This window comes from Melanostigma gelatinosum (genome assembly GCF_949748355.1).
Source record: "Melanostigma gelatinosum genome assembly, chromosome: 1".
NCBI classification, from domain to species: domain Eukaryota; kingdom Metazoa; phylum Chordata; class Actinopteri; order Perciformes; family Zoarcidae; genus Melanostigma; species Melanostigma gelatinosum.
Window position 1 is genome coordinate 9,367,022 of NC_136634.1, and position 9,187 is coordinate 9,376,208.

Consider the following 9,187-nt stretch of genomic DNA (forward strand, 5'->3'; position numbering starts at 1 on the left):
AAAAGATGAGTCCACTCTGAGGAACCAATTGAAAAGCAGTCGGGATGGAATCGACATTAAGGAGGTTCTGAGCAACTGTCTCACCTGTGTAGCGTTTACAAATCGGCGCTAAATTCAGATTTGTTTCGCAAACGTATCTCTATTTGTTCAGGTGTGAAAACCATGAGGCCGGAAATATGATTCACAATCGTTTGATCAATGTCTTCATTCTCTGTTCCACGTTCCTCTCATGAGGATTACATTTAGAGCTTCTGGTTTTAGTTTTACAGAAATAATATTTTTTTATATTCATCATTTTATTTTTTTACAGCAAGATGTTGAGAAGTTTACAGACATTGAAAAACTCTACCTCTACCTGAAGTTGCCTTCTGGTCCCAGCAGTGGCAATGATAAAAGGTATGTGACACACACACACACACACACACACGGCTGCTTTGTCGTGGCTCTCATTACATTATTTCATTGCTTGTCAAAAGTTCCAGTCGCTAGCCACAGAAGGTTTGGGCTGCTTGCTCATAAAAATTTGCATTTCAAGTTTTTCACATTTTTGGTCACTGGTGAGTTTTAAAAAATATATAAAATGTATCATTAATTTTTCAGCTGTATGATTGATTATCAGTATGAAGCAAACCACTGATCTGTGTAGATTCTTGCTATACCTAGCTGTCTGTGTGTCATTTGTTTCCCCATATCTATTCATCACCCCAACACCCCAATTCTACCCATTTGGACTGAGAATGAGAGGGGGTCCTCCACTCCTGGATTATGGTATTAAAGTTTCTGTATTAACAAGAAATGATGCGTAAAAATCGAGGACACTGCCTCACCACATTTATTCTGCTTCTGCACTAACTTCAGTGATCAGAGTTCCATGTCGTCAAGCCGCACTCAACAGATGTATGCGTTCAACTGGATACGGAATCACCTCGAAGAGCACCCAGAGACTTCCCTCCCAAAGCAAGAGGTGTACGATGAATACAAGTGAGTGTGACAGAAACAGAGAGGGGCGTGACAACAGCATTTACTTTTAATGTCCATACTTTCTTATGGATGACGCTCTTCTCTTGCAGGAGCTATTGTGACAATCTCGGCTACAATCCACTGAGTGCCGCAGACTTCGGAAAGATCATGAAGAATGTCTTTCCTAACATGAAGGCACGTCGACTGGGCATGAGGGGCAAATCCAAATATCCTTTAATTCTGATGAACCCGTCGACAAAGTCTTTCTCTGCTTTCACGCGTCTGCGCTTCTCTTTATTCTGCTTATGTAGTCTTCAAATTGTGAGCAAGTGAGTTGATGCTGTTTGTTGATTGCAGACGTGTGGTGCTGCCACTCGAAGAGGCAGGTCATGTCTTCTAGCAATGAGTGCAACAAGTGTTACGTTCGACATTGCTGTAATAAGCTACACATCGACTAACTTGATGGCATGTGTCGTCCACAGGAATCCTAAAAGTCCAGCTGTGAATGGATTCTAAAAACTCAAGAAAAGAAAATCACATTATTGGCAAATCACCTTGCATGCAAATTATGTTTCAGACTCCTTAACTCCTTCTCACATACTGTTATAGCGGGTTAAGGAAGAAAGCTTTTGTTCACATGCCGTCCTTACCCAACCTTGATCTGCAGAAATCTGGTGATGGGGTAAGTAACTCTTAAAATATTAGTAAATATCTCGCTAGACATGTGAAACTGTCTTGACGCTCGTCCACCTGCTGCTCTCTACTGTAGTGCGAGCTGATGGAGTCGACTGGCCAGTCCCCGAGCGCTGAAGATGAAATGAGATCTGCAGCCTGTGGACTGGTGTGTGAGTGGGCCCAAAAGGTCCTGAGTCGTCAGTTTGACCACGTGGAGGACCTGGCCCGCTTCCTGCTCAATAGCCACTACATTGGTACCAAGTCCATGGCTGCACTCACTGTTATGACCGGAACACCCACAGGTAAAGAAGGCGGTCCTCTCATCTGCTGGTGCTGTGATTTTACTGTTGTGTTGTTGGTTAACGCGCAACAAAAGTAATCCTGGTCGCTCATGATCAACATAACAGAGCATAAATATGACGTAATAAAACGATGTAATCCATCAAATCACACGGATATTCTCTTGAAAATGATAAAATTCAGAGTTTATCGGTTTATTAGTCTACTGGTTTATTAAAACCATTAAAAAATGGTATGGTTGGTTTGATGTTCAGTTCCAGATTTATATCGGCTCTTTATTTAGGTAGTATTACTATGACGTAGATGTTTATTTCAACAGTTAGCGCTCACTTACACTGTGTCCTTACGAATCATAATTCTTCACTTTCCATTTTCTCCTGACAGGAATGAAGACGCCAACTCCAGCGTCTGCGTTTGTGCCAACAGCTGAGGCAAACTCTTTCCAGCCCCAAGTGAAGACCCTGCCCTCTCCCTCTGTCGATGCGAAGCAGCAACTGCAGCGCAAGATCCAGAAGAAGCAGCAGGAGCAGAAGCTCCACTCACCCCTGCCCAGTGAGGCCCAGGTCAAGAGAACGGAGGCCAGTACTCCCGGCCCCACCATCCCCTGTGGCAGCCCTGCTCTGCTCTCCCCTCAGCCCACCATAGGCATCGTGGTAGCAGCTGTCCCCAGCCCAGTCACGGTATGAAGCTGAATTTGCCCCCTCCAATTATGCTCAGATACGTCATAAACAAATGTGCCTAAATGTAGTTTTATATTCTCACATCTCTTCTCCCAGGTACAGCGGGGCAGGCAGTTGATGACCTCACCCGGCCCTGTGGGGACTTCAGAAGGGAAAGTGTTGCCTGTGAACTTCCAGGTGGTCACTCAGTCTCTGAAACAGTCGCCCAAACATCCTCAGAATATCTCAGCCAGTCCTGTGAGTGACCGGCTGGCACGACATGGTACACGGTACGCACAAATTCTGCCCAAGCCCTCTGCCAACAGTGCCATCACGCTGCGCTCGCCCCCGACCCTGCTCATCACCAACAGCCCCATTAAAACTGTGATGCCAACTCCCCACGTCAGCTCAGTTAACGTGGTGAAGATGACGGCCATTGCTCTGGCTCCCAGCAGCAGCAGCAGCAGCACAACCGTGCGTCCTGCCTCGACTGGTGTGAATACCATAGCGGCTCTGGACGATTCACAGCATCTACACGGTTTCAGCTCATTTGCCCCTCAGTCTTCTGCAATCAGACCCAGCGCCCTAATCTCCACCTCAATCTTCTCCACTGATTTCAAAGTGGTGTCTGAAGCTGGGAATGACAATAACCCCGCCCATGGCACAGAGAGAACTGCTGTTGGGGCAAAAGAGGAGAGAATGGCTAAGTTCAGGGCTGCCAGTGAGCCAAGCTTCCTGATTAAGTGTTCACCTGGACCTGACAAATGGTCACGGGTAAAAACTGACCCCACATCCCCTCCCACCTCGGTAGCTGTAGCTGGGATTCAGGACAGCAATAGCATTAACTGCCATGGCAGTACTTTGTACTTGACTGTTGATAATCAGAACTCCAATGGCAACACTCTTACCCCAACATCGAGAGATCCCTGCCTAGATGTCAAGAGCCCGAGGAAGCGCACAGGCCCAGGTGGCGAGTCCCATGTCATTCCTGTGAAGAGGGTGTTTATTTCCCACCAGCCACTGGCTTTAATTGACAATTCCAGACCTGGAGTCAGTGCTGCATTGAAGAGGATCCCCAGACCGGGAACCCCAGCCAGGCCAGAGAGTGCTCCCTGCAAAGTGACTGTGAGACACACCTCCATAGGGCCCACACAGATCTTTGCACTCTCTGACTCGCCCATCACACACAATGAGGGCTCCCAGACTGTTGTCAAACCCCTGGCCTTGCTGATGAAACGCGAAAACCACTCTCTCAGCACTGATACAACAGCAGCTGGAAACAACATGCCGGATCAGGCGTTGCTAAGGCAGATCACCAGGGACCCTCTCACCATACCAGCCAACTCAGGAGCACACGAAGCCTCTGCGATGAGAGACTTAAAGAGCACAATATGGGAGGAAGGACAGCTTGATGAGCTTCGGAAGCAGGCGTTTGCGCAGCAGATACCAGCAGAACACAAACAAGCCCCTTCTGACCAACTTTCCATTATAGCTCAACCCCCCGAGGCCTCGGGCCAGCTCAGCCTCGCGCAGGAGATGGTTGACTTTGCAGGTTCTCAGCCCAACATGGACTACTTCCCGTTCAACGACGATGACATGACCCAGGACAGCATCGTGGAGGAGCTAGTGCAAATGGAGGAGCAGATGAAGCTGAAGGGTCTGTTTGGTAGCTGCGTGGATGTGTCTATACAAGGCCAGTCAGCCAGCAGTCAAGGCTCCATCCTAAATGCTCACCAGGCCGGCAGTACTTTCTTCCACTCCGCCCACAGTAGCACCACTCCTGTCCAAACTCCCACGCCGACTCCAACTCCGACACCCACCCCCACCTCTGAAATGACGCTTGGGCACAGCATGACGAGAGAGAGCCCCTGCTCCCGCATGGCTCCCATCACCCCTGTGGATGGAGCCATGGGTCGCCACACCCCCATCAGCACACCACTGTCCAACTGCAGCAGCAGCGTCCCCCCAAGCCCGGTGGAGTGCAGGAACCCTTTTGCGTTCACTCCTATCAACTCGAGCATCACAGGGTATCACGATGCCAGTATTGTCTCCATCAGCCCTGTTAAGCCCATGCAAAGGCCAATGGCAACACACCCTGACAAGGCCAAGCTGGAGTGGATCAACAGCCGCTACAACAGCAGCTCTGCAGGTCCTTTGCCCAACCACAGCATTGGCATTCTGCCTAGCTACCAAGACCTGGTAGATGACCAGTTTCGTAAGCCACATGCCTTTGCAATTCCGGGCCAGTCATTTCAAGCTCAGTCGAGACAGGATGCTGCTCACTTTGGCCGTTTGACCCCCATATCCCCGGTGCAGCAACAGCAGCAGCAGCAACAGCTGGTAACAGGTGTAACTACTCCCACTAAACAGGAGAGTTTTGCTGTGCCTGCACCGTTGGACAACAAGGCATCAACCTCATCTGCGTCCAGCACTTTCCGTTGCCGCAGCGTCAGTCCAGCAGTGCGCCAGAGAAACTTCAGTGGCAACACCAACCCTCAAACCACCACTATTACCACCAATACCACCACCACCACCACCCGAGCTGTGGTTTCACCCTTTAACTCCCCCATCACCGCTGAGGTGCTCAGCATCCTGTCCAACAGCCAGACGGTCGGCTCTGTGCACAGCATGGTTCAGCGTAGCCAATCTGTGCCCCTGACCATCATGATGCAGAGTGAGATGCTGCCTCTGCAGGGTCAGAGTCACGCCTCCAAAATCACCAATGTTCTTCTCAGCAAGATGGAAGCCGACGGCGACGATTCTGTCCGTGGCCTGGGCATAAACAACCTCCCCTCTAACTACACGGCTCGTATGAACCTCACGCAGATCCTGGAGACCACTCCTGACTTCGCTGGAGGAACCGCTCACCAGACTCAGCTGCCTCACAGCTCCAGCCCTGCTGCCTTTGAGCTCCAGCAGCATGGCTACCTCACCACTGGCAGTGGAGAACAGGTGAGTTTCTCCACCGGGGACAGCCAAGCACAAGCGGGTCCTGGTGACCAAGACCAGCAGCAGCTCCGTAAGAATCCTGTGCAGTCACAACCACAGCTCCTCCTCCAGAGCACACAGCAGCCGGAGGCAGAGGACGAGCAACAACAGCTGGATTTCAACAACACCGTCAAGGACCTGTTGGGGGATGATGGCCTCAACCCCAGTTCCCAGTTGGTGGGTCAGGTAGCTTCCGAGCTCAACGCTGTGGCGTCCGACTTTTCCAACGACATGAGGCTGACCTCAGATCTGTCCAGTAGCATCACTGACCTTAACACGTTGGACACCAACCTGCTGTTTGACCCTAATCAACAGCAGGAACAATATGAAGACTCAACACTGGAAGAACTGAAGAACGACCCGCTTTTTCAGCAAATATGCAGTGATACTGTGAACTCCTTTGACTGGCTAGAAAGCAAAGACCAGCCTACTACAGTAGAGATGCTGGGCTAATGTCATCTTTTACTCTGTATGATTTCTGTTCTCTGTTGTTTGTTTGGTGCGTATGTAGTTTATCCGTTTTTAAGCTATGGTTTGTTGGGATTTGTCTGGACTTTGCCATTCGTTCTGTTAAAAGTGCCAAGCTTACCAGAAAATCACTCCTACTGACGTTTCGTTACTTCTCTCCTTTTTCATTTGTCACCCAGAGATTCAGTACTTAACCACTTTTCCTCCCTCATCTGAAATTAGAAATGTGAGCATTTCAAGTAAAAGGTGTGAGTACTTGGTGGCAGCATGCACTTACAAAGTGCATGTTTGTATGGTATGACCATTAAGAGAAACATAATCTTCCTTGTTATAACCAATCAAAAATGCAATATTTGTATTCGACGGACACTTAATGAAAGAAAGAGACGGACAGGAAATTTGGCACAAAAGACCAAAAAAATAAAAAAAGTTCAGTGTGTGCGGCTCAAGTTCAACCAAATGGAGACAATATTGGGATTGTAGTATATGCACATAATAGTTGTAGTACATTTGCCTGCCATATCTGAATATTAAAAAAGGGTAGCATCTTATGCTGCCAGGTGCTGAATTTAAGACATCATCTTTATACTTTATCACATACCAAATCAGTGGAAAACTGATTCACATCTGAGCATTGTCCAAGAGGGAAATTTTCTCAAAGCCTATACTTCTTGTACTGTTTAATATCTTATGAAGGGAGTCGATTAATCAGGAGGGAGAAGATGGGGAATTCGGGCCACTTTGTGGGCTTTACATCGAAAGGAATCAACAGCTGGTTGCCTTATTCCCAAAGTCCAAGGCCTTACGCCATCTGTAGAGAGACTGTATATAGTATAATGCTAAGACTCTTCAGAACCATCCAGAGCTTCATCATATCAAGGCAGCTGTTACTCTGATGTTTTCAGGACTATTTCTTATTGTTTTTGTTTTGCAGTGTTCCAATATAGATGCGTATTGTATAGGCTAAAAACTACACTGTGTGTGCCCTTATCAGTAATGGATTTAGAGGAATTTGATATGCTGTCCATAAAACATGGCAGGCACACTTTTAAGTCATGAGATTTTTGTTTGGCATGCGATACTCCCAGCTTGGATAAGAATATCAATGGTATGGAGAAGGCTTAGTTACGTAGAGAGCTAGAGGCTGACATTTATGTTTTGATGTCATCTTGGGATCAAGAGGAAATTAAATTATGTTTGTGGAAAATCCAGCCTTATTTCCATACCAAAGATGATCTGTTTAAATAACAAGAGATTATTACACATAGACAGTCCTAGTAGACATTAACGGCAACAAAAAAAAAAAGGGCGACCTCGGAGATATAAAAGAGATTTATTGCATTTCAAGAGAAGGGTTGAGTTGCGTAAATCTCATGTACAGTATGTAAATTTGTGAAAACGGTCACTGTCCTATGTTTTATAGGTAACCATGGACCTGAGAGCATGTTGAAACCATCACTGCTAGCCAGGTAGGCTCTGTGATACAGTAGGATGCTTGCTTGAGTTTTTGGCTATTGTCAATGTTGTATAAGTCATGTTTAAGCTCCATCTGTACATAGGATAGATACATAGAGATTTGATGTATCAAGACACTATATTATGGCCATTATTCTAGCTAAGTATGTGCCATTCAAAAGAGAAAAAAAAGCTTAACAGATCTATAGTCGGCAAGATACTGTATGTTGTGTGTTACATTTCTGGCTCAGTGTGTCGTAAAAGTAATGCCGTCTGGTCTCGCTTGCTGATTTTCTTTTACTTTTTTTCGATTCAAAGGTAATAGGTCTCTGCAGTTGCAGAAGTGATGTGTGCTTTGAGCAGGATCAATAGCATGGTATATTGAGAAAAAAAAAACAAGTTGTGATACTGTCAGCTGGTTGCAAACATCTCTGTGACAGACATTGTGCTCAAAGCCTTTCAGCAGACACTGGAGAAAAAAAAAGACTCATGTTTCAACAAACTTTGGAGGTTCACATTATTGCACTAAATTTTTATGACACATTGCTTTGCCATACCTTTATGGACAAATGTAATGATGGATGCCCACAAAAAAAACAAAAACATTTTTTTATGACAAGATGAGTAGGGAAATTAACTGTCAGAAAATGACTAATTGTCTTGTAGCAAAATGTGCATTAATCTCAGTGAGATACACATTTCTTACTCATTCTCATACACGAGAATATAAAGCATTGACGGGGAAAAAAAGTTCAACCTTTTAAATCCTACATGCTCAATATGTTGATAAATGATTGTACGCACGCATGTGTGATGACTTCTGTCGTACTTTGTATTCTTGGTAACCACTGTCTTCTGTGATTTGGGCAGGTTCTGTTAACCGGACTGGCAGTGCTAGTTCCATAAGTTTGATTACTTTTGTTGTGTGGCGTTTACTAAGTTAATGTTGTTCTATATGTTATGTTCACGATGACTTGTTTTCTGTTGATTTTACATGTTCTTATTTTGCAAAACGCATTTGTGAAGAAATTTAACATTTTCTCGTAATCTTTTCTGAAACAATAAGGCACTGATATTTGAATTTGAATGAAGGAAATGCACCTCTTCATGAGTACCGGAGCTCCATCAAGTGACTCTGATTCCTTACCTTTGACTGACCCAGAACCAACTCTGTTTGACTATCTTGTCCATTTCTACCAGTAGAAAAAGAAAAAAAAAAACTCCTCCGTGGTGTTGTCTGGTGTACTGCTTAATGTACAGTAGCTTGTTAATATTGCAATTGCGTTGTTTCTTTTTTCAATGGAAAGTACTCACTGGTGAGATTTTTAAAGTGGTTTTAAAAGCCAATAAACTTTTTTAAAGAATCTTCTTGTGTGTTTGTGTGCTAATGATTTTGTGTTTCACTGTATTGAATAAAAAGATGCTTCAAAGCGTTAGAGAAAGTAACCTTACAGGACTTCATGTAGATTACAAACAATCAGAATTAATAGTTGAAGTGGTTGTTGGCTAAACAATTATTATATTATGTGTACTGTTAAAATGTCACCGGGTAATGACAAGATTATAGGAAATAAATCGACCATCCGTCTCCAGTACAAACTTTGCAAGACAAAAACTCAGTTTTGATTGGAGAGATGCCGGCTCATGACATGACACTGTTGATTTTTCCAAACATGCTGATA

At 45.3% G+C, this 9,187-nt stretch overlaps 1 protein-coding gene across 1 annotated transcript; it reads left to right on the forward strand.

The window, feature by feature from the left end:
• Positions 1–726: 726 nt before the first annotated feature.
• rfx7b (regulatory factor X7b) lies at positions 727–8,857 on the forward strand. The gene is made up of 7 exons (XM_079272736.1): positions 727–768; positions 859–981; positions 1,071–1,211; positions 1,570–1,642; positions 1,730–1,937; positions 2,320–2,615; positions 2,712–8,857. The coding sequence occupies exons 2-7, from the start codon at positions 872–874 to the stop codon at positions 6,033–6,035; spliced, it is 4,152 nt and encodes a 1,383-aa protein (XP_079128862.1). The 5' UTR covers positions 727–768; positions 859–871; the 3' UTR covers positions 6,036–8,857.
• The last annotated feature ends 330 nt before the right edge of the window (positions 8,858–9,187 follow it).